A 26,856-nucleotide genomic window follows, 5' to 3' on the forward strand; every position below is an offset into this window, starting at 1 on the left:
GAGAATAAGTCAAGAAAATAAGCAGAAAAAATATTTTTTCTTAAATTAATTTTATTAGTAAACTTTGAAATTAAAAAGACAAAGAAATGTAAATTGCTAACCTCGTTGCTGAGGACTCCATCATGGCCGTATGCTTAGTACAGCACAATTATAGCCGCTTAGGTTTATAACACGTTACAGAATGGATAAACCATTAAACTATACGGTTAAGAGTCCTGTATACTTGACTTTAGCAGATGGAAAGGTGGACGATTTCAAAGGATGCAAAGTTGTGGATGTTACATTCCCAAACATAATCAGCACTCAGGTAAAGCAGCATTTCTCCTTCGCTAAGACAGTAATAAAATTTGAGACTCGAGTAATTCACAGGCCTATATAACTGTCCCACTTCTAACTTTGCATAGGTCGTTCAGTGCACAACTGGCATTGCTATTTATTAAAACTTCGAAATAATTCCACACATTTTGGATCATTTTTGAAGACGCGTTATGATTTTTGATCTTAAGCATGGACATCACGCTATATTATAATATTCCACATACAGTCTCGATCACTAATGCTTTATAAAATATTAGCATGTATCTTGATTTAAGAATGAAAATGACCTCGTTATTAATCTCAAAATTTATTTTTTTAAATGGCATTCTGGATGCGATGATTGAAGGACAATGAACTATCCAATATTACTGAAAAGTTCCTTCTATCATCAGAGGTAGCTATATCTGTTTAAGTATTTCATCACTTGTCATTGTGCATTTAAAAATGTGATGAAACTTTTGCACTTATCAATATTAAAATTTTTGTCATATTTTTGTCTGTCTCTGTGTTTTTAATATTATTATCAACCTCACCTTGCAATTGATGACTGTCACATGCTTTACCATAAATCTTTGTATCATCATATTTTGCAAGCTGACTAAATGCACCCAAGGAGATATTTTATAAATTGCTAAATACTGTAAAAATAACCAGTCCCAGTATGCTTCTCTGTGGAACATCGCTGCATGTGGACTCCATTAAGCAATACGTACAGGCCTTTGCTTTCTGTTTGTTAAAAAATTGTGAATTCAGTGGTTTATTTTGCTTGTTGTTCTTTATGCTCCAAGCTTGTACAATAAATATCTAAGAGGAACAGTACCCTGTGTAAGTCAAATACATTACGTCCAGTGGATAGCTTTCTTCTGCTTATTTTGTTGCATGCCATCTAGGGTCAGGTACAAATGTTCATGCCAGAATGAACATCCCACATGAGAAACAATTTTTATGCTAAAGCAGTAGCCTCACAGAACTCCACTATGGCACAAGTTAGGACTGAATGTGTCTCTTGGAACTTTATGGGCACTGCGTGTAGCGAAAGTGTGTGAATTAGTGTTCCATGTGTTTTTGGATATGTTTATGCATGGAGTAAGCACTGGAATTGATAGGTGTTGGTGGTGTATAGTGCATGTAAGAGAGAGAAAGAGTGTGTGTGTGGGAAAGGGTTTGCCCCAAATTTTTGTAAGGAAAGGACTTTCCTTTTTTTTAGTCATTTTATTTTTTAGGTTTACATATGGTAATGCATATAGTGGTGTCTGCAAGTGTGTGTGTGAGATTGGTAATTGTAAATGGCAGCCATCATTAAGACCTGTTCCTTGGGCAATGTCCTTTGGCAAATAAATGAATTCTTCTTCTCTTCTACTAATAATTTTTTCCTTGAGATGACTCTAGGTCAAACATCTTGAATAATAATAACAATACTAGGTCAAATGTGGTACCAATACCAGGTCAAACATATATGGTTGGGTTCCCAATTGTAAATTGTATCAATATACAGGTTGTATTTTGTAAATTTCTGGATCCATCTCGGGCATATATTCTGATGTTAATTTCTGGATGATAACAATTTTTCAATAAAATTATATGTTTCATTTATGTGCTCTAATAAATTTCTACATTTCTTGGTGAAATGTTTTTCAAAATAAAAGAAAATAATTTTTAATAATGAAAACCTTCAAGTATACATTATAAATAAATTTTCAAAGCAGTTGAGTTTTTTTAATGTGCAATAAATTATACTTTTTTATCTTTATGGCATAATTATTATGTTTTTGTTGCATTTCTTTTCATCTCTTGATTCATGCTCCTGGCAGTGGATAGGTGACCAATCAAATAAAAGCTATTCATTCAGTCCTGTCTGTGCCATCTGGCACCTGAGGTGACAACAAGGGACATCCATCTGGTTCTGTCTGCTGCTGCTCTAGGGGCTGCCTGAAGGGATAGGTCTCTTCTTCTGGAGGTCCTTCTCAACAGTTTGCCTCCATGTCTCTTTGTGCCTTCCTCTGTTCCTCTTTCCCTTCGGTGTCCATCCCAGCGCTGATCTGGGGATTCAATCTGGAGGCATGTGGCACAGCTAGTCATCACCACTGCCAAAGTTAGATTGTTTCTGCCAAGGTGCATGTCCCATCCCTGTTTTGCAGCTCTTCTAGTAGCTCTGCCATCACACTGGAGACATCCTTTTGGCTTTGATCCCTCGCCATCATAGGTCCAGTTGTTTCTCTAGGTGTTATTTCTGTAGCGTAAAAGAATTTTACAGGGCAGCATTACTAGCCCTACACCCAACCCTCCTCCTTTCTCATCCAGGTTTGGGACCAACAATGGCAGAGTTAAAAAAGAGCTATGGTCTGTTTATTTCCTAATAAAGAAAAAAAACCCAAATTGTTCGCAGGCTACATTTTTGAGACTTTTTTAGACTCAGAATAGTTGGATTTTATTCACTGTTTGTATAAAGATAAGAGAGAATGAATGTTTCAATTATTGTAAGAGTTTAGCAGTGCTAAATGATGTGCTAATGACTATATATCATAATGTAATGGCTAATATAGATTAAGTCAGCTTATAAAATTTTTACAACAAATAAATGTTAACCTGATGCAAATAAAAGTGTAGCATAAAGTGAGCATTATATAAAAGTGTGGAAATATCATGAATTTTTTAATTAAAACTTTATAACAATTTGATTACACTGTTTTAAGCAAAGAAAAGAAAATCATTATAACACTTGCATATAGTGTGTAGGGAACTTTGCACAAGCTTTGTTTGTTGTAACACAAAAATACTGGAAGAGTGATATTTGACACAGAAATTCATTTTCTGAGGAATGCTTTGCAATTGTTTTCAGGCAAAGCCAATGGAATGTGAAGATGTTCATGTATGTTTGTTATTTAACATTTGAGCTTTTATTCCAATCAAGGAGCACAACAGCATTGTTTTTCCGTCATAACACTTAACAGATCAGATTTCACCATTAGAGCATCACCTTTTAAGTTCTGCTTTTTGTGAAGTTTTCTTTACACATAGAAGTTAGCTGATTCACGACTGATGTTTTCAAATTTTTTAGTTGATTAATGTCTGCAACGTTCTGCATGTTTACGTTTCCTTTAAAATATTCAGTTTTCACATACTTTATAGTTCAGATTCTTATACATTTTATAGATATTTGACAATGTTACCATTACGAATGATTGATATTTTTAACTTGGGAAAGATAATTGCAGTCTTTTATGATGATCTTTTTATTACAAGTTGATTTTAAATTAAAAATATCTTTTGAATAACTGACAAACATTTAATCTTTTTGGGATTCATTTCTTGGCTAGATGCAGATGCTGTACTATAAATACCTCAGTACATGAGGGGTATTGTGAAGACATAATTACTTTATGATCGGCCCCAAATCCCTTCACAAAAAATTATTGATGGGGGGATGGATGGGTAGGGGTCTGAGCAAGAAATAATTATGTGCAGAGTTAGTTTTACTTTAGAAGGTCTTAGTGGAATTATTATGCCATTTGTTGAAGACATAAAAATACTTTAAAACAATATGATAAAGATCAGCTACTGTATTAACTCATGAGGGAAGGTGGTCAGGTACAAGACACAAAATACTTTATCCTTTTCCCCTCTTAGAGCAATTGAGATTTTCAAAAATCAGTTATCCACATAACACACAATGTAAAATGTGTAGATCAAATATATACACACATAATAATAATAAATGCAAATTTTGTAAAGCGCATACTCACACTTCTTAGGAGCATGCTCTTAGCGCCTAAGAACAAGAACACAACATGGACAGCATATGAGGAACAGGAAAACAATCGAATAGCATATGAACTATAAAAGAATCAACAACCGTACTAATCGAAAAATAAAATCAAATACAGAAAACACAAAGAGGAACCAAATAACAAGAACAAGAGCTGAGAGTAACATGATATTGCAAAAGGAAGGGTGTGAAAAAATACTAGCATTATGGAAAAGGTTATTAGGAGTGATGCTTACGGAAGGGGTGTGTTTTCAGTGCACGTTTAAAGGATTCAATAGTGGCCGGGTAGGTGACAGATATGGAAAGGGAGAGAGTTTCATTGTTTTGCTGCACAATAACCAAAAATCCTGTGGCCATATGTTGTTGTTTTGGGTCGGGAAGAGTAAGAAGATGATCATCCGACAAGGAGTGGAGTTGTCTAGCTGGGATGTAAGGGAAGAGCAGTTCAGAGAAATAATCAGGGCAGGTACCTCCAAAGAAATTAAAACACAGTACGGACAGTTTGTACTGGTTGTGAGAATGGATGGGAAGCAAGTGTAGAAAACAAAGGAGAGTGGTGGTGTGGTCCTGTTTTTTAGCTCTAAGCACGAGATGTGCAGCAGAGTTCTGAACTTTAAATTTAACTTTAAATAATTGAACTCATATCTCTGTAAACATTCAAAATTCTGTGATATTAATTATATTATTCACCCCTATATATCTGCATATTTATGCATGCACACACACACATATTCACTGATTCATACCAACTCGTACATTCACAACTTATTCTCTGGCTCTCTCATTTGCTTTTTTCCTCATGCATGCTTTTTCAATCAAATCATATGAAGCATATTGGTCATATAGAGTATATAGTTCGCTGGATATGTAATCAAATAAGTTTAGGTATATGAACACATGCAATTAGTCAGGACCAAGAACACAAAAGTCTTTTAGGGAAATATTTCTCTTTCTTAATTGTTCATACTTAATTTACAAATATATAGGCACATGCACATACATATCAGCTTAAACACACACACACATTCCATTTGTTCTTCTAGGCCACATTTCTGGGTAATAACCTAAAAAATCTATTTAGTAACGGCCCTTTTTATTTTTATTTATTTGTTTCTTTATTTGTACTTTATTAGTAAATCTATCAAAGCTGTTGAGATATTCAAGAGTCAAATGTGTGGTTAACATATAGTGCAAAACCTACATAATATCAAATATATACGCAATGTGGCAATGCAGTCCTATAATTAGATGTACATATGTGTGACTATCATAAATAGTGAAGAAGTGTGTGTAGGTACCTCATCAATACTAACAAATATTACATGCTTGGGATGCAGCACAGTGCAATAGATAGAATATCTTTTTTATGATGCTTGCAGAATATGCTAACTATATGAAATGTTTCACGCAAAAGATATTTTGATTGTGCCAGTCTCTCATTTTTATTAGACTTTAACATATTACCTATTCCAAAGAGGATACATTTTGACAGGTGCAATCATTTTGATAGCTGGAACACAGAAAGTAATGCTATAGTTTACCTCACTAAAGGTTTTTAAATGCTCGGTTATAAACATACTAAATATATGCACATTATCACCTCAGTAAGATAGCAGGTAATAGTTAGTTCTTGATAATTAAGAACTGTATCTGTTCATCCATATTTTTAGGGTGGCCTCCTAAAGGTGAGCATAATGTCGATCTGATAATTCAAAAGTGCTAATGCTGAGAACATCTGCAATCAAAAAGCATGCTTCTTATTGCCCTCTATCAACTGTTCACAGCTATGTTTAAATCTGATCAAATCTAGCACCTTCTTGAAACTATTCTCCCCATAATGTTGGCCCAGTGATCGCAGAACAAGTAATTGAAAAGAATGAGACTGCTGAGTTACAATGTCTAAGTACTGAGTCAGACTCAGCACAGAATCCAGAATAAAATGAAAAGACATTGTATTATTTTGAAAATGATAGTGTAACATCTGGAGAGGCAGAGAGAAAGAGAATGTGACATAACATTATGGTTTTTTATGAGAAAGCAGTTTGTAAAATTTTTGAAACATGTAAATGCAATATTATAATAATGACTAGAGAAAGATATATCCACACAAATTACAAAGACATGAAAATTTAGATCACAACAATTAAATATTATGATATACAGTGCCATAATACCAGAAGTTTCTTGAGATGATCATAAATGTATTAAAATGAGCCAGAAGTGAAAAAAATCTCAATAAACTGCTCTTTGATGTTAATCTGTTTATATATATATATGGCTGTTATGTTGCCTTGTTGTAGGAAACAATTTTATTAACTGTGTGTACTGCTGGTTTATCAAATACATTGTAGCTCATTTCTCAAATACCTTTAAAGAACACTGCTGAAAATTTGTTTCCCTTAATGTATGTTAAAAATTTTCAGAAAACTTAAGCATTATCAATTAGCAAGAAACAAAGTTTTAAATGCTAAAAGTTATGAAACATCCTTGTCATGCATCAATACATTTTTATCCCTTTTGTGTGTTTCATTCTCTGTATAATTCTTTTTCCTGCAGTTCTCTTCTCTTTTAATGTCACATCCTCTCTCTCTCTCTTATTTCAAAGCTTTTCAGTGGCATTTTCTGATATTTCTGATAATTTTATCTACATTTTGAATTGCAGCTTTGTGCTTTTCCTTTTCTTGCATTCATTATTCACCATTTTTCTGTTCTTAATGCAATGTTCTGAATCTGCTTTGTATGAAATCTGTCTTTAGGGGACTAAGTTGCAATGCTGAACACAGCAGTATATTCCTCTGTGTGCATGTGTGTGTGCTAGTGTGAGTGTGTGTGTGTAAGCTCACTTGTGTGTAATCTTTCTTTATATTAATCTCTCCCTGTATGAGCTGTTTGAGGAGTTGGGGAGGAGGACATAGGAAAGATTAAAATTTGCTACTCATAAAAATTTGTCCTAATATTCTTTGCAAAATTCAGCATTTAGTTTGTTTAGAGGTATAAAAAACTTATGTATACCTCTATATGCTATATACTTTGCTAATATTTAAGTATTTTCCCTCCAGATTGGTGAAATTCGGTTCAAGAACTATTATGTTGCTGTCCTAACAGTGAAAGCAAAATTTCGTGGTGGACTAACTTCAGGGGATTCAGGTAAGCACTGTGTTTACATGAGTCAATGACGACCATATGATGACAAAAAAGTAGCTTATACCATTTGTGGAAGAATAGAAACATGCATGATTTTAATCAAATACTTGTTTCTTTGCATATGGCATGTGATCCAAATTGAAGATATTACTATATTTTAAAGCATCTGACTGGTGTGCTTGGGAGATATTTTGCCTCAGTGAGCATTCAGCTTCAAAGAGTTGAGCAGACTTGACTCCTGTAATACTATGAGCTACAAATGTAAAGGACCTATAGTCCAGTTACTGTAGGAGCAATGAACTGTAAATGATTCCCTTTGCTTTTCCCTGATAAATCAGTTATCCACATCATTGGTGAGCTAGGGGCAGAGGAGGGGAAAATGGTTATACGCCAAGCCAGCAACTAAGGCTGTATCGTGGCAAAGCAGCCAGCCCTGTAAACAAATGCCATATGCAGGGAAAGAAAATTGTTTATGAGTCAAGATCTGAACACAGGACAGTCAATCCTCACTGTATTGGTGACAGGAGTTAAGCATTGTGCCACCAGACCGCCCAAGTGAAGGGGACCTAGTCAATCACTAGCACAGGCAAGCCCCAAACCAGTTATGTGCTGCATAGCCAAATGTTCTAATCACCAAATTGTCTTGCTAGATGTGCATGCTAATAAAATAAGCTATTTCTGTTGTCAAACTTGGTATTCAGTCTTGTTAAAGGAACTAGGTTTGTGAGCTTATTGGGGGCTAGACTGTTATATATTGTAACCAGCTCTGGTATTCAGGATTAGTTTATCAAGTGTTTTGTGTAATGTTTATCTAAAATGTTTAAGTTGATGTTCATATTTTTTATGGCATTTGAACTAAAACCAAGTGATATATATATAGAGAGAGTTTATGTTTTCGATAATACATTTGCAGATTCCAAGTGGAAAACTTGTCTGAAGTCGGTGAAACTCATGCCAGATCCTCATTCTGAAGAAGGTTCTCATGACTATTTCACATTCACCAATAAACAGGTGATCTACTGCTATTGAACTTTATTGAACTAATAATATTTTTGTTTCACATTTATTAATAAATAAATGATCAGCTGCTGTTCATAATGTTTTTGCTTTACATTCACTAATAAGCACCTAATCTGCTGCAGGAAGTGTTGTTTGAGCATTATGTAAATCCACACTTTTTGTCTGATCCTAACTAAATTATTCGTGATTACTCCTTTTTTTCTATGGGAAAGTCATATAATACATTGGCTTCGTGTATTTTTCTCCAGAGTATGTTTTCAATGTTATATTACCTTTTGTGTGTATTTGGTGGCTCCAAGTAAAAATTGAAAAACAGAGAATAAATTGTACCTAAGATTTTTGTTACTGATACATATATATGCCATGTATAATGTATCGCCTGTGTGCAGTTGAATAACACTTATGGCTCTAACTTTAGCATTCATTCAACACCACATTACGATATTCAAAACAAATGCAGCTGCACAATCAATTGTGACCAAATGATTTCCTGAGTATTTTATGGCCTGCCGACCAGATGTTCCCAACCCCTAGTCTAGGAGAAGTCATGGGCTGTCTGGTCAGTGGCCTGTGGCTATAAGTGATTACAATGACAAGAAAATGCTAGTACCATAGGTAATGCTAAGTATATTGAGGATAAAATTAGATATAGCCATCATCTATATATATTTGTACTCTACTCAGTTTGATTTTTATGTACAACATTTAAATTGTGTGTTTAAATGTTAATATCTTTGTTCACAGTTCTGCTGTGAACCAAAAGGTATAACAATCCTTCGATTTATTCTTCAACAACCGTCTCCTGTTTGGAAAGATTTCAGGATGGAGAACTTGAAACTGCTTCAAGCATCAGGAGTAAGTGCTCTGCCTCAAAAAAGCTTTGTGAATCTGAATAAATATATACATACATTCCTGGTCACTTGACATTCCACTGTGATGGTGAACATTGTTTTTAAAATCTTGTGTTTCTTAGTAAATATAAGCGTACAGTATGGACAAGAGCAAGCTACACTGTGTCTGTCTTTAACTTCAATGAAAAAAGTTATCTAAGTATTAAAAAAATTAACTTTGATTTCTGTCATTAAGCTGATGTAGGGTGCATGTGTGTGTGCATATATGTGCATCAGGCCCGTTCTCAGTCCTTGCTGGGCCCGAGGCATAGGGCATGTGCCACTGTTTTAGTTGGGATTTAATTACCTTATTAATCAAAAGTCCATCACCCCTGATGACTCAAAAACGCGAGCCCCTAGGCAGATATCTTGTCTGCCTGCCCCTAAGCACGGCCTTGATGTGTGTGTATGAATATGTGGTGATACTCCTTAATTGATACTATCTGAGTTAGTTGCAGTGACTATCTGATCAAGTCCCATCTTGATTCTGGTTTTGCTTAGTTCTGCAGTACCTAAGTGGTTTCTATGCTAACAATGCTTGTTTTTATGCCAGAATACTAAACCCAATCCCTTGCCAGCATGGTTGATGGAGGAATCTTCTGAAAAGAAAGTCAGAAAACCCTTGGAGGTAAGTTTAGCTAAATTAATCCTGTACTCAATTGGTTGACAATATGGTCATTACACAGAGTGGTTAAAAAAAATTTGCTCAGTGATATAATTAAAATTATTTATAATTTTAAATATTTTATAATGTAGGAATCTGAATTAAATTATTGATAAATAAGAGGTTGTTGAAAGTAAAAGTAAATTAGGTTTTTATTTTATTGGAATAAAAGTCTTGTTGGGATTTTCAAATTACTGAATTCATTTATATAGCCATATCTCCCCACTTTCATCTATCAATACAGACCACAGTCACCCAACTATATATTTATATATGCATAATTAAAGATTTTCTCAATCAGAGTATATGAATGCTTGAAGTAAATTACAAAGTTTTTTTGGAAAGTACTCGACTGCTGCCAGAATTCCTTCAGTATCATTGAAATCAATTTTTACCAGGATAATTTCATATTTGTAATTTCATTTTGTATAGATTTTTAGTTCAGAAATTGTACTGACTTTAAAAATCATATTTATGAAAAATGCTCATTGACTTTATTTATTGTAAAGTTGTTTCCATTTACAAAGGTGTTGCAGATAACTTTTCTTGTATTTCAATGAACTTAGTTTCAAAAATAATTCTTAACCTTAGCCTTCAAATCACATACCTTTGTGCTGAAGACCACGCTAACAAACCATTCTGTTCAAATTGGTTTTTTTCTTGAAAATAAACTACAGATGCACTGGATCGTAGACTATTACATGATTAGTAGTAATTAGTGTCGTGATTATTGTTTGTCGTGGTTTGTTGTCTTTGTGGTGATTATTGTGCTGAAATTAATTTTCCAGAAATTACTTACTTCCCCTGTGACAGGGGAAGAAGAGGTGAGACAGGTGGAATTGAAGCAGAGAAGTTTCCTAGTAACTTGCTTGAATCCTTCATCACTTTTCTATGTTTATTTTATGATAAAATGATATAGCTATTTTTCATCTAACCCTTATACTTCCTGCGTAAGAGAGACTAAGAAATTATTTTGAATAAGAAACTGCATCCAGTATATTTCCATGCTTTCATGTTTAAACAGAATGCTTGCAAACATTATAGAGCTTTTTACTGAATGACTTGTGACTACAACATTTTCAAAGAAATTTTGATGCAAAGGCTTAAAGTGAATGTAAATACCAGAATTAGAGAAACACCGCACAAGGAGCTAGAGATTTTGAGATTATGATGATGATGTAGTTTTATAGCGCGCTAGTATCCGCATCACAAAGATGCGCTCAATGCGCGGTGATCCCAGCAGCCACCAAACTGCAGGTCAAATGAAAACTTCAAAAAAGTTTAAACAAGTGAGTCTTAAGATTTTTCTTGAAAGATGCAATACTATCAGACTCCTTGGTCGAGAGGGGAAGCGAGTTCCACAAAAGTGGGGCTACATTGGAGAAGGATCTGAAACCCGCAGTCTTCTTGTTAGCATTCCCTGACTGAACACTCGGTCGTTCAAGTCTGAAGTGTGCTGCTGAACGAAGGTTCCGCTGGGGTTGGTAACAGCGAATGAGTTCTTGCAGATAGACAGGCGCAAGGTCGTGAAGACAGCCATAGGTTAAGGTTAACAATTTCCCAGATAGCATGGAAACATTATAAAAACGTTTAAAAATGGTTTACATGGTTTTAATAAGGTTTAGGTTTTATATGAAACATTTTAGAAACATTTTTTAAAAATTTACCAAAAAACATTTTAAAATGAAACATGTTTAAAACATTTTTAAAGTGTTAGAAAATAAACCATTTAAAACCTAAATGTTAAATAAATGTTTTATAAACATGTAAAAGTTAACGTCTTTCACTGCGCGCGTCATAAGCCCGCTGATGACGAAATTTTTTAAAACACCTCAAAATGTTATTTGCGTACCTTTGCGGCGTAGATACTGATAATCCTCACAAAAAACATTTTAAATACTTTGTTATATATTTTCTTATCACTAGGTTTGATATTCTAAAATCATTCGCAGTTTATAAAACATCTATGCTACGTAACTAAATATTTCCTATTCTCCTTAATGCGTGTACTCCCATGATTCTACGCGGCGCGAAATTTTGTCTGCTGCTTACGACACGCGTGCTTTGCGAGAAACATTGGGTTGTAAAACTCTTATATACCGTGTTCTAGTACAACACAGACTTAATGTATGCTTTTAGGTGTGATTTGTCAAACAAAGTTTTCGTTTTGAATAGTGCGCTCGTACATAATCTAAGACGTTAAGGCAACTGATGTCCAAATCATGTCGTACTACTGGACGAAGCGGAGTAAATAAAATTGTTGAAGCAGAGTTGGCGGAACAGAAAGAAAAAGACAGATCCGATACAAACAATGGAGTGTGAGTATCCGCTTTACAAATTTTACATTTATTATTGTTATTAAATCATGCATGTCTTCGTATATGTGTGTGTGTTTAACACCGCTACCATTACTATAGTTATGTACTACTTGCATTTGTTTTTCATTGCTGTACCATTATCTATGGCAGAAAGTGCGAAACAGTACCACTTTTATTGTATAATCATTTTTGATTATGATGTTTATTTGTTTGTGTTTATTTTCTTAAAATATCCTTCATTGATGATAGTTTTATTTAATAACATTTTATTTCTATGGCATCATAACATTGCATACCAGAGAAGTAAATTGCAGTCAGTACATTAATCATGTCAGCTGAACAGTAATGGCTTGCTGTGTTTCCTTCATTCAGCATAATTCCTTGAGTATACAAGTTGGACATAAGTATATATGCAGTCATAATCTCTAGACTAAATATGACAAATAAAGTGAAAAGTTTAACCCACTCCCACGACAAAAAGTTAGCCTTTCTGGGAAGGGTTCTTGAATGATGGTTTATTTTTTTTCAGCACACAAATATGGCAGCAGACTTGCCACCAAGTAAGGTGACAAAACATGTGAAGGAGGGAACTCTGCCAGACAGGTATACCTAGACTCTGCATGTTTGCATTTTGAGTTCTTAGGGGTACTTTTATACTGTTTGTTCATTGTCACATATAGATATATATATTCATAGATTGGATGTTGCATCAGCCTGGTTAATATTGTTTTGGTCAGTCTATAGATACAGTTTCAAAGTATTGTTCCTATTTATTTTTTTTAAAAAAGCTTTGGGATATTGTCAGTGTCTTTCACATAGACCTTGCTTTGGGTTTATTGTGGTTACAGACTGGAACATACAGCCATATGACAATTGACATCTAAATGCTCTGTGATCTCAGTGAACAGACTGATTTTTCATGTAAAATTTGCACAGTATTGTGTGGTAAAACAGTGCATTTCATTATTCATGAAGTATTTTATAGCTTGAAAAGAAATTGTCTTTTCAGATGAGTATTTGGTTGTCAGACAAGCAGATGTTAATAGCTAGTATACAGCAAATCTTGAAACAATAGATTTTTCCTGTTTTAATTATAGAATAACAGAGATCAAGGAATTCATAGGTTTGGAGAACACCTGACAAAATCAGCACAGATTCCCATTATTGTAATTTTTCGAAAATGCTTGAGTGCTGTTAATGGGGCATTTGTATGAATCCAGTAATTAGAATTTTTGTGGTCTGGAGCCATGAAATGAGAATTGCCGTTTAACAATAACCACGGCAATCCCAGCTCATCCTTTCAGCAGTTCATTTCAATTTTTCATGAGGGTAATATTGATATTATGATTGGTATAGCATAAGAATTATTTATTATTTTATTCTTCAATTTTTGACATAAGAAATTCTTAAATTTTCAAAACTTGTCATTTAAATGCACACTTATTAATATTTGGTATGCTTGTTAATTATGTTAGGCCGAGACAGCTCACAGAAAAGACTACTTTAGATCTCAGTCAGCACATGCAGCACCACCACTGCCAGACTCACTACAACCAAAAGTGATAAACAACCATTTGTGCCCACAGGTGAATGCACTAACCACCAGAATATTGGCATCATCACGAGAGCACCCCATTGATGCTCTGCAAGGAGAACAAGAAGAGACAAACCTCAAACTGCAGCAGTAGAAGGCAGTATCCAGGGAGTGTCTAACGCAGGTAATGTAGACAATTTTATATTAGGGCTTTTTTTCTTATTGGTTTACCTATTCCATTTCGTTGTGAATTCCCCTTCACAATCTGATGTTGCAGATAGTGTTGGTTATACAAGAGTTACTGCTTCACAACCACCATTGATAGGCTTTGTTCACCAATAGTATTTAAAAGTGAATTGTCCACTTTCAATCACTGTGCTGTATTCATGCTGTTGCAGCATTAGTCCAGCACATTCTCAAACAAGGGACAGACTTAAAATTGATTCTGCAGGAAGCAAAAGATATGCTGAATCATTTGACTGCTCTGATAAGCAAATACAAACCTGCTCTAGCACTCTGGCAGGAGCTGTTAGAGCTGCAAGGATGCCTTAATGATGACTCATGAATTACTTGCATGTGAAGCAGATTTCATTGTTAAAGTCTTTATTGAAATAATTTGTAGTAGTTTATGTAAATTTTTACAGCGTAGCTTTACGTTTTTGAAAACCTTATGTTTTTGTAGGGAACACATTTGAGAAGGATCAGTTCTTGTGAATCTAACGTACACATATATTTTGGAACATGATTCATTACGAGAGTTAGATTGTAAATCCAGTTTCAAAAGGTTTCAGCATCATAACTTTTATGGCTATTGGAGAATGAACCATTAGATGTCAGCTTTTTTGTGAAAGAGGTGCCCGCTGATTTATTTTCCGTATTCGTTTAAGGCAGGAATGCATTGAGAACATCCAAGTCTCAGGCTAGCAACATCATGTGGTCTGACCCTGCTAATACAATAACTAAATGTTTGACCAAATATCGCAGACTCTTGGCAGAAAAAAGGTTCTATGGGTTTTTCGGTTTTGTTTTGTAGGCGTGTAAATGTTGAGCATTTTGTGTATGGTTTAAGCTTAACTAGGTGATTTGTGAGCACAAATAATCAATGCCATGTATTTTTCACTACACCCTGTCTTGCCTATGACATGTGGAATATTTTTGACAGATGTGTTTACTGTTTCTAATGCATTTGCAGATCAGAAGCCTCTCTTGTGTGGGTGGTACGGATGCAAAGGATTGCCTGAAAAGGATCATGCGGCGAATCTTGGCCGACAAGGTTTTATAACTAAAGGCCAAAGAGGAGAAAAGTGTGCATTCAAGGGGCTTTCAAAGGTGCAGACCATGATATGCAGTAAGTGATGATGCATAAATATTAGTAATTATTATTATAAAGTTACAGATAGAGGATTTGTTTTATATACATATTTTGAACCAAAAAGGAGAGGTGCTGATAAAAGTGCTTATTTTTGTATAATATAAATTGACATTTTTCATCACTAGCTCCACAGTGTGGTGTAGGACTTCTTTTAGTCTTTTTTTAATCTGTAAACCTATTAACCTTCTTTAATTTACAAATCCCAATTTTCCCATTTTTATTATCTTCAGAAGCCGTACAGAAGAACAATGGGTGCATGGAGGCTTCAGATAATATCATCGAAGAAAGCAGCAGCAGAAAGAGTCGGGGTAGAAAGCAGAGGAGAGAACGAAACTAAATGCTAGCATATTTCAAGGAAGTGACAACTGTGTTTCTGTGCCCTGTGAATTTACTGGAATATTATGGCAGAATTGTGTAGCTACGTTTCCTCGTTGGGATTTGGCAAAAAGAGACTTCCAAGAAATTGAAAGTAAAAACTGTGACATTGTTATTATCCTAATCTTCAATTAAGGCCAGGCACCTGAGGTAAAAACTTTTTAAGTTATTTAAATATGGCAGATAGGCATCAGAATTAACTCTTTGATTATTTATTGCTAGAATAGTAATACATGTATCTCAGAAAATAGAGAAGACCGAAGATTCATAAATAATACCTCTTTCCGACCGTACATAAGAAAACCTAAAGCATTGATGACGATCACTTAGGTCCTTACAAATGCATGAAAGGTCCTTACCTGGCACCATCCTTGATTCCTGGGAACCCTGGAGAAGTGCAGCACCAACACGATATCCCTATTCTTAGTTATCATAGGACAAACTGATCATGTTCTAAATAAATTTCTTAAAGCCTCTTTACAAGAAGTACATGAACCTTGTTCAGCTTTGCTTTACAGAGTTTTGTAACACTAAAAAGCCTGGTTAATTGGAATATGTTTATTGTATAAGGATAGAGATTTGAATGTTGTTATCTACAGATGGATATAACCATATTTTTGTGTATTTTGTGCATCATTCAAATGTACATTTGCATTTCACTCTTTTTTATAGTAAATCTAAAGTTCTATTTAATTTTAGTTTAATTATTCCTTGCGACTCCCAATGGAGCACGGGGCCCCAACATCTCTCCTTTAATCATTTGAAATTGAAATATTTAAAAGTCTGTTCATTTAAGAAAATTCCTTTGCTTTCATTTATCACTGTTTAATTAATTCCTATACTTTTTTCTCTTTTTTCTTTTTTATGTATCATTGATTCATCGTTATCACAAATGGTCACCATTTGTTGTACAAGTAACATAAATTGTTATTGTATGATGTAAATGTTTTCTGGGTTTATACTGAATGACATTAATTAAATATGTTTTCATGAAAAGGAAATGAAAATCTGTGTATGTCATTCTTACCAGGTTTGAAGTGGAACTTCAGAGAGTACGTGTGGTTTAAAATTAAACGTTTTTAAAACCTAACTTTAATGGGCATATTAAACGTTTAAATAACATTTTCTGCAAACATTATTGAAACATTTTGCTTAAAACATTTACAAAAATACGTTTATAAAACGTTTAAAACTCGTTTCCGGAAGCTCTTAATTAAACGTTTTTAAAACGTAATTTTAATGGGCATAATTTACGTTTTATGAACATTTTGTGCAAACATTATTAAAACATAATGCGTAAACTTTTTATAAACATTTATAAAATGTTTCAATGCTATCTGGGTTGTGCTCAATTAGCTTCTCCACAGGAAGCCAATGTAGGCCACGTAATGTAGATTATATCACCTGTAAGTTTAAAAACCATAGGAGAATATAAAATGATAGAATGAAAAGATGTTATCACAAGAACATTTAAAAGAAGCTTGCTTTCATAGGAAGCATAGTAAAAAGTATAGATGGCAATGTAGTTTAGAGAATAACACCCACACGTAGTCTCACAAACTTCCCCCATCTCTTTCTACTTTTGTTTATTTCAAAACAATTTGTGTCTATTTCAGTATAAATATAAGTACTTTGATCATGTTGGCTTTAAAATCGTCAGCTACTAAATAAACACCATTTTTTACAGAATGGCTGTATCACTTAACAAGTGTAGCATTCACTTAAAGTTGTCAGGAAAATGCATATTTTAGTATTAGTATTTTCAGCAGAAAGTACATAATCACATTTTGAACTTGGAACTTGTAGAAACCTAATGTTCTAATGCACAAGATGTTCAATATACTACTTTTATCCTTATTTCAACAAATGATAAAATAATGTGTACATAATTAGCAGCTGAAATCTTTTACAAACACTGCGCTTTATTTTCCATGGCGCATTTTGAACTTTAACATACCTTGTTGTGTGCTATATGAACAAGGAACAAGTAATAGACAAACAACCACTGACATCTGCACGTGAATGCATGTAAATATGTCTGGAACAGACACAGATTTTTGCATGGGTATACATCTGTACACATACACACACCTGCATACATGTGCTTTATTTATTTCAGAGGGTTCCTGATGTGGAACAAATATCTTCTCAACTACAGCAGTTGTGGGCCCTTGCAGAAGAAGCTTCTAGTGTTCAAACCAATCAATCTTTAGGACGTTTTCAGGCAGGTCTTGATGGGGCAATTTGTGTGTGTGTGTGTGTGGTGTATTTCTGTGTGCATATATGAGCGAGTGAATGTGTGTGTGTGTGCATTCATTCTTCCATGTTCATACCCTGATATGTTTGCAGCTTTTAACTTCTTAGCAAAGTGTACCCTGACATCTTTTATAGATTATGTCATGGTTTTAAAAATTTTTTTTTTTCAGATTGATGGCTGCTATGATGTCAACCTTTTGGCTTATACCTGAAATGCTGGAAAACACACTTTCTTCGATGTTCAGAGATATGCTTGACAGTGTCAGCTGGACTGATACAGTATTTGTTTTCATATCAGTGAATACCTTTGCAGCTTTTTAAAAGTCTTAATTATTGTAATATGGTTTTGAAAGTTATACATTTTCTGTTATCGTGGCAGTGTGTATTTGTGTATATGTGCACCCCATATAGCACAAGCTCATTTTGCAGCCAGCAAGTTTTAATCGTGAATGCAATAAAGCACACAACCTGTCAGTCTGGAACTTTGTTTTTCCTTTTATAAGTTACTCCCTTCCCTTTTCTCCATTCGTGTTTGAAATAAGGTATAAAAACATGTATAAAACTAGGCCCGAAACACGGTATTTCTCTTTTTCGAAACTATGCATAAAACTGTAATATTGTAGCACACAAAAAAGTGGGGCAATTTGACAAAAGACACTAAATACAAGATGCTTCATCAGAGCAGAGCACGAACTTTTCCGTGATCAGCCTATAGGTGAGGTGTCAGTAACGCAAGCGCCACCAATGGTGATGGCCGCTGATCAAACAGGAAAGCGTGGTGTTGTGGAATTGTAGTAATTTACATTGCAAACGTCCTGGTAAATAATTTTTCAGATGTGATAAGCTGGTTTCACTAAACAGTGTATTGTTTGTATCTCAGTATTACCTATAAGCCTTGATCAAAGACTAATTAAGAGATCCCACAGGCAGGAAAGTGAAGCCACTCTGACCTGTATTGTGACCGCGGCCACGCCCTCCTGTACCGACTACTTAATTCGGCCTTTGCGCAGTACCAATCTACAGAGAGAAGCACAGAAGGATGGAAATAAAGGGGCCATGATAATCTTCTCTGTATATATATATATAAAAAAAAAAATCTGTGTCGAATCTTTATCTTCTCTTTTAGTAAAATACTTTACCCTCGTAACGTGATCCTTAATTTACAATGACCCGTTAAATGCGCGGAGACTTTAATAAAAAAATCTGTGTACAGCATATATACGTATCAACAACGTTGAAACAAGGTATCCATATAGTAAGCATTCATTTCGATCTGGTTATCGTATAACATCCCATTACATCTACCTCACTTTAGCATTACTTATGAATCTCTTTAAAATTCCGATGACGAGACTTTCAGAATTTTCTTGCAATATTCAGATATCCCCCGTTCAAACTACTTGACAGATGCGAATGAACAAGTCATCAAGCAATGAGAGAAAACTCAGGCACACAGGCTTCTGAATAACTCCATTGACGTTACTTTCATTGGTTATTTCCCTTGCTTCATCGTTTTGGATAAGCATACAACTGACTTCTATTTCACACAAATGTAAACATAAACAAACATGTATCAAAGCAGCAATAAAAAGAAACCATTTCAACAGTTACAAACTGACCACTACATTTAAGTCACGCCAGAAAAACACAACTAGGATAGTGAGCAGACGAGACTAAGCGACGCAATTAATGCACAACTTTATCGAAATTTTAAAAAAAGGTTAAAAAAATATGTCTGAATGCAGGAATTAGCAGAATTTTTATACAGTCACAAACACTCAACTACAAGCCACAACCGAAGCCAAGATAAATTTGACGAGAGTAGATAACGCACGCAACATTAACCAATTCCGTCTAAACGAAAACAAAACCAAACACGAAGGTAAACATACATAAAACAATTTATATAAATACAGAAAATAGCAATAACCCCTTCAACAGTTTCAAACACGTAGCTACAAATCATAACAAAAAAGCCACACATTATGGATGATATAAGCGGATATGATTGGAGAAGATTCGACGAATTTGGAAGAATGACACGCACAATCATGAAGCGTTCCAAATTTTTTTCTGTAAAGTCGATTGAGTATGTAATGTGTATGTAATGTGTAATTTCTATCCTATTTACTTGCACATATCTCGTTTGATCTGTGGATTGTGTGCAGGGCGTTAACTCCGATTAGCTTGAACTTTTTGATTTTCAATAATTTTGTCCTTAAAAATAGGCTTAAAACGAAATGGTTCATTCGTAATCTACTTCTCCAGGTATCGTTTTGCGTTGGGATCCTTGTATGTTCAAATTAAAAGGTTATTTATAAAATAATACTAATAACTGCAGAAGCCGTGCTCTTGTTTACATTTCAAACGAGTGCGCTGGCAAAGGGACCAAACTCTACAACATTTCACCCCCCCCCCCAAAAAAAAAAAAGAAGAAAACTTAGAAAATAATGTGCTTCAGCGAAAGTAAAGAAGTAAACCTCTATGTATCTCTGCTTGGAAGTGACAAGAGCATGCTAGGGTGTACGAGTTATTTTATGATTTAGAAAAATATCCTTATTCGAGCATGCAAACGCGAACACCGACAAGCAAGAGTTGACTGTAATTTGAGGTTACCTCCCTTACCTTGACGTATTGCATTCGTTTTTCGCTTCAAGTGTTTACCTCCAAGTTTGTTCTCAACGCGTGGTGTTTAAAAAATGCTAATTGAAGTCAAACTTATAAATAAATTTTCTATAAAACGAATGTCAAACGTTTTGTTTATTTTTGTCAAGTGATCTATCAAATGGTTGTAATTTCTAAGTAAACTGTGAGGTACAACACACTGTAACACACCACACTTACTATCAAAAAAGGAATGGGACTGTCTATAGTAGTGCTACACGGGAGGAACAGTGTACTACTCGAGTAGTACATACACTAAAATTGGAACGATACAGAGAAGATTAGCATGGCCCCTGGCGCAAGGATGACACGCACAATCGTGAAGCGTTCCAAATTTTTAAAATATTATTTTTGTTAACTTTAAAGATGTCAGACGGTGTTCTGACGATTTTTGTATTTTTAAAGCAATAGCGGATCATCATAATCCCTGAATTATGCTTAATAACTTTTGTAATACTATCTGTCACGTGAACCATTATGTAACTATATTGCATCTCTACACTGTTTATAGCGCCTATATCCCTTCATACCTTTATCCAATGCATTACATCATGCTCTTGCATTTTCATCATGTTGTTTAGAGTCCCTACACAGGCTACACGTATTTTACGGTCCATTGTCTGCTACTTAATGTTCATTATAATAACTGGTCAGAGCAGTGAGTGCGACCTACCTACAAGTACACGTTATAAGAGAGTGAAGAAGTGGTGTGACATGTTCAGATGCAAAAAGAACTCAGGTGCTCGTTTCGTTTTCCGGACTAGCAAGTTCTTGACTTTCTGAGAATGTGAATGAGGCACTGTGTACAGCCAGCAATAACAGACCACAATCGGAAAGAATGGGTAAGGAAGGGTGCCTTAGAGTTTAGACCTATCTAGGCTTCACGAATCCTAAACTTAATGAATCCTTTAAATTAATGAAACATCTTGCTAGGCTCATGGGGGAGAAGGATACATCCCCCCCCCACCCCCGTCACTGTTTTCAATTACTATTGTTTAAACGTGTTTTGGGAAAGGCACTAACAATCGACATCTGACAATTATTCTGATCGAGGGATTCCAATTTTTTGTGAAAATAAAATTTGACAACCATGTAAATCAAACTGCTTTTGAAGGAACCTTTAGGCTATACATTCTATACGGATATTGTTATCTGTATAAACTAACTTTATCTCACAATTTCTTTTCCATTGCATATAATTAATAATAATTTATAATAAAATAGCAATTAATTAACGTAATCCGAATGTTCAGAAGTGAGTTCTAATGTCCATAGCATAGTGGAATGCTTGTTCTGCGTACTCCTGCAACGTCCTCGCCCTGAAGTCGTGATGAAAAATGGTTGTAAATGATAAAGTAATGTGAGGGTGGGGGCGCAAGCCGTGTGGGTGTGGGTGGGGGATTGTTGAAGGAGAGGGGCGTGTTTTGCACACGTCACGTGAGCGCGAAAGCCAGTGCGGGCAAATCCCTTGAATGGAGGAGTGAATGAACAGCCGCCCGCACGCAGGCACAAGTTTTGGCGGGAAGCGGTCGGGGTCTAAAGGTCACAATGACCAGGTCAAGGTGTGGTCGGAGAGAGCGTGCGCACCGCACGTCAACACGCACACACTCTTCCACCAGCTCCCCCACCTTCACAACGACTCCACCCGATAGTGTGTGCTTTCTTCTCACGTTCTGTTCTCTCCCCACACCCCAAGTGTCCTATTCCATCCCCCATATCATTCTGCCACTCCCTCGTCATTACCCCCACCACTGTACTGTTCCTCCGTCCAACCTTTTCTTCCTCTAACAGTCTAACCAATGTCTTCGCCACACCATCGTGACACGGAATCATGGACTACCCTCCAAAAATATTCCACGCACTCGCTTAGCGTACAATTTCAAGTGCGTTCTTTTGTCATAATACAAAAGAAACGAAAGTAGTTGGATCGGTACTTTACTGTATAGTCCTGTTTATACTTGGTGAACGAGGCCGTTAGCGTGCAGGCAATATGTGAGGGTTTTTCCAAGCATACCGACAAGTATTTAAAACGAAAGGTTTGGGGGCAGAATTCCCAAATATTACAAAATATATGCATATATCCGAAGCTCCAAAGGGGAAAGCAAAAGAGTATTATCATTCCAAATTTGTTCCCTTCTATTCCTCTTTGAGTCTTTAATTCTGTCTTATATTACTTGTGTGCCGAATATCCCGTCCTTCGTATGTATGTTATCCATGTCTCCTTTGTCTCAAGCACTCAGTCCATGTTGGTTCGTAACCGTGATCATGCGCGATATAAATTACACATTATTATTATTCCATGTGTGGAGATTTTGATCAGTTCTTAAGAAACTTTGAATAAATAAAAGTGCTGTTCCTATGATATTGAGAACATTGTAGATGTTGTACAGGAACGACGAAGAAGATAACGATGAAATGCTACTTCTTAACCAAAAAAGTGAGTTTTTTAATATGAAGAAAATAAGTCCTGACTTTGCATTAATGAAAACAGTTTCTTTTTTTAGTATTCGCAAGCCTGCCCACCCTTAGAATTTAATCCCAGGGATAATCCCTTGATTCAGTCTTTTAAACCAAAACAAATAAGCAATGAAAGATGAATTGTTCGCTGTAAAGGATTTTATTATTGCTAATCATGGCAAACACGTTCCAGCAAGATATGAGAGCGCCTATATTCAAAACGCAATAAAACATTCATTTCGAGGAAACACGCAAGAAAAAAAGATTTTTAGCAATGTGATAGATGCCTGTTTATCTACAGTTTTATTTTCAAATGTCTTATTATGGCAAAAACGTGTGCATTTATCAAATGCCTCCAAGCAAAGAGCGAGCACCAAGTGACATTTCGTGAGTTGTTCGGCTATATAGGTCAAGGTTGTTGTTCACTAACTGTCCATGGAGACCGCAGGGGGTCAAGTGGAGGGTGGGGGGGAAGGGGTGGTACCAAGCGCTGTTGGCGAGCTAGTCTTTGTGTGTCTGAGTACGATGTGTTGGCAATAACATCGACGTCTTATCTCACTTTCATCGTCGTCTCTTGTACTTACGAGCGGCTTGGACGATGTTGTGGAAGTAGGACGACGCGCTCTACTTCGCCGACGCTGACCCCCCTGGTCGATCGTGTGAGGGGGAGGCGGAGACTGGCAAACAGGAAAGCCTTTTATGGTGCGAACACAACAGCAGTTTACAGTTCGTAACATCTGTAAATATCTGTGCTAATTAACTTGAACTGTGAGCTTTGTTTCACTTCGTAAATGAAAAATATTTTAATGGATTTAATAGGATTTATCAAATGTCGTCAAGAAAAATGTTAGAAAACTATGCTCAGATTTTAACCTTCTAATACTATATAAACATGTCCTTGTCGAAGCTTTCAAGATGTCACTGAACAGTATTCATCTCCTCTTTCGATGTCTTGACTACAACGCTACTTTTCTTCTGCTGGGGTAGGAGGCAGTGGGGAGGGCTGATGTAGGGTAACGATGGTATGATGTTTTCGTCTGAGGGTCAGGCGTTGGAGTAGAGGGGGTTACTGAGTCTACATTCCTAGCCACCAGTCTTTCGGTGAAAATAAAACCCTGAGCGCGAAGTGAATGGGTAGGTGAAAGACGTCCGCACCAACTCAAGCCCCTGGGCCGAGCCTACGTACCCCTCTCCTGAACGCCCCAGTAACCGCCCAACGACCTTACCGCCACCTTACGGGCCACCACCCGCCGTTGCCATGCCAACAGCACCAACACTCTCGATCTCCTTCACGTGCCCCTTTGGAACTATCCAGACAGAGGGCTACATTTAATTTCGCATGCATCATCCACCCCTGTGGGATCCACCCCATAACCCGTTGTCAGGCCGACTGCACTTCTCTTGTGCAAGAATCAAAATCACCGCTTCCGCACATTTATTTTACGTTTGAAGAATTTCATGCCAGGGCCTATAGGGAAAAAACTGATTCATCAGAATGCTTTGGAAGAGTGAGTTAAAAAAAAAAATTACCTGCTTGTAATATATGGAATATTAACGTTTTTTACGGTGTTGGGACGTATACTCCCACCGACTTTGAGTCCTTGACCCTATATGAGTAATAAACAACAACGTTAATGTTGTAGTCTACAGGCTGACGGACTGTCCTTGACCTGTCTCACCGAAGGCGTCTGGGCCTGGTGTTACTCAATGAAGTTTTATCGCCGATGTCAGCCCTTTCCCCCTACCCCCACCCCTAACACACACCCTCGACGCTGCGATCGCAGGTCGAGGAGGGACCGTCGAGCTCATGTACTTCACGCTGGACGGGTAGGAGATGGGTTTGTGTAGTGTGTTTTACATGGGAGTTTTCGGTGTTTGTGGACAATGAAAAAAATCCATCCAAGAAGAGTAAGGCTTACTCCATGATTGACTACACAACCCAGTACAATTTTAGTGGGGGTCTTGTGTTTGTGGACAATTAAAAAAAAAGGGGGAAGAAGAGAAAGAAAAGCAAAAATTTACAGGCTTACTCCATGATTTACTACAACCTGGTACAATTTTACTTATCTCAGATGGCAAATCAAAAAGCATCTAACACCGTTTAAACTTAAAATAATCAAAGTCACATACCACGACGTCGACAACCACTAGCACCAATACAGTCATACACAAATGTCTGAACTGAGGCTGCTTAGAACGATGTTTTGTAAATATGGTTAACATTGGCAATAGTCTATAAACATTAACGTTGATAATTACACTAAGTTTGCATGAAAATTGTTTAAATGTACAAATATCGTTAACCTATATACTATTAAATACAAAATGAAGGGTGAAAGCGTTGAAGAGATCCATGGGGAGGGCAATGGACACAGCAGCTAAGATTCCTCAAATAAATAAATAACTTAATATGAAGTGGAAAAATCGGCGTCAGTGTCGACTTTCTGATTGAAGCTGGTCGAGGCGGAAGGGGAGGAGGGAGCGGGAAGCGAAGATGCTTAGTCCTTCTGCACTGGAATGTGGAAGGTGGAGCCCGACGCAGGCGTCGGGTTATTTTTCGTTAGGGTATCGAGTCACGCATCAGCAGGCTGGACCGCCAACAATCCTCCCGTCTGCAGCGAGGGAGCCGGAAGGGTCAGCACACACACCTCGAGAGAGAGAGAGAACACTGCGATACGTCTGCCACCTCTATCAGAGATTTCATTTTCCTTCCCCCTACCCTCCTCGGAGTGACTGATAGATAAAAGTCAGTGAGTGCAGTTCACTTGAACTAAGGTTGGACTTTAAATATATTCCTGCACCAGCATAACATGGACGAACACATGCACTGGACAAACATTTTTGGCAGTTTAAAAAAAAAAGCTGGAAATGCCAAATATTGCATAAATATCAAATGCAAAGAAATAAAGATGAACAACTTCATAGAAGGGATAGCCTAATTTACTACAATGGTAGGGAAAATATACTTTTTTGTGTATTTTTATAAGGCATTTCGAGCCAGCCAAAGTTGGTGGGAAAGGTTCTCTATCAATGCATATTATTTATTCCTTCTTTTTATAATTACTTTATATGCTAATGTATGAAACTATTTTGTGCATATGCGCAGCAATAAATAAAGATAAATTTCAACGAAGTGACCGAAGTAGATCTCTCCTTTAGTTTCCTTGCACTGTCAAAAGTATGCCTAGCTAGGACATTTATTTAATTTTACTTATTGAGTCCTCTTCATACCTAGGCGTGAGCTACAGACCTCCATTTTTGTCAGTCAACAGCAATGTTACAGTTATGTTGTTCCATGTCTGTTTGTTGAATTTTAAGAACATTATTTTTGTAGTACTTCGTTGCGGTAATCATACAAGAAATGTAGAGAAACAAGTATGAAGTAAGAGCGAAAGGTGCAGTGACATCAAATGATAACGACAGTTTGGAAATCGTTTCTGGACAAGGAAGAATCTAACTGTAAATGGTACAAGCGACAACGCACCCCGAGCCTGGGCGAGCCTCCAACGGAACTGACCACTCCCTGTCGTCTTGACCGACAGATCCCACACCACGCTAGTTTTGTAGTCAGTTTGTCGGCCAGCGGGCACGGAACCAGTCATCTGTTCGCCCTTTCTTACACATGCGCCATCTGTGTGACTTCCACGCAGCAAAGAGGCCTTCATCCAAACAACGTCTTCGGGTCCTCGGTAGGACTTGAGGGGTAAGCCGATTTGGTAGAATTAAGAAATAATACTTAATTTTAAATTAATAATATTATTTATACAAATATTTACTATTCCCTCTTAAATTTCTGCGTGTTTAGCGAGTGGTGAAAATATGCAGTTAAAGAAGTATTACATTTAGTTCCACTGAATATAATCATGTCAGAACGTAAATAATTTTTACATAATATTTTTACTGTCGAATAATTTTGATTTTGTGTTCCCGGGATTCGCACTTGTATGCTAATTGGTTAAGACGAGAGACATCAACGTAACGGTTACCAAGTTCTGAGGTATCAGACAAGAAGTTCGGTTTGTAAACGAGAGTAGGACAAGAACAAACTTGGCATGTTTTCGCGGGACACTTAATGCCT

The 26,856-nt window shown here is 36.3% G+C and overlaps 1 protein-coding gene, 1 long non-coding RNA gene and 1 other non-coding gene across 10 annotated transcripts; all 3 read left to right on the top strand.

Moving 5' to 3' along the window:
• The first annotated feature begins 109 nt into the window (after positions 1-109).
• LOC112571417 (nicolin-1-like) lies at positions 110-18,131 on the top strand. 8 transcript variants are annotated; one of them, XM_025250360.1, is made up of 11 exons: positions 110-307; positions 665-712; positions 3,158-3,187; positions 5,755-5,769; positions 7,144-7,231; positions 8,142-8,239; positions 8,993-9,103; positions 9,692-9,766; positions 10,591-10,626; positions 17,521-17,625; positions 17,828-18,131. In XM_025250360.1, exons 1-11 carry the CDS (start codon positions 182-184, stop codon positions 17,867-17,869), a joined length of 774 nt encoding a protein of 257 aa, XP_025106145.1. In that variant the 5' UTR covers positions 110-181; the 3' UTR covers positions 17,870-18,131. The 8 variants fall into 8 exon arrangements, with proteins under 8 accessions (XP_025106145.1, XP_025106147.1, XP_025106146.1 ...); XM_025250362.1 differs by lacking the exon at positions 10,591-10,626; XM_025250361.1 differs by lacking the exon at positions 5,755-5,769.
• Positions 11,460-16,408, top strand: LOC112571422. Its single transcript, XR_003100816.1, has 5 exons — positions 11,460-12,120; positions 12,650-12,723; positions 13,707-13,838; positions 14,847-15,002; positions 15,257-16,408. It is a non-coding gene; the product is annotated as an uncharacterized LOC112571422 (long non-coding RNA).
• A 2,422-nt stretch (positions 18,132-20,553) lies between the features above and the next one.
• Positions 20,554-20,660, top strand: LOC112573023. The gene has a single exon (XR_003101132.1). It is a non-coding gene; the product is annotated as a U6 spliceosomal RNA (small nuclear RNA).
• Positions 20,661-26,856: the final 6,196 nt, after the last annotated feature.

The sequence above is a fragment of the Pomacea canaliculata genome, linkage group LG9, assembly GCF_003073045.1.
Source record: "Pomacea canaliculata isolate SZHN2017 linkage group LG9, ASM307304v1, whole genome shotgun sequence".
NCBI lineage: Eukaryota > Metazoa > Mollusca > Gastropoda > Architaenioglossa > Ampullariidae > Pomacea > Pomacea canaliculata.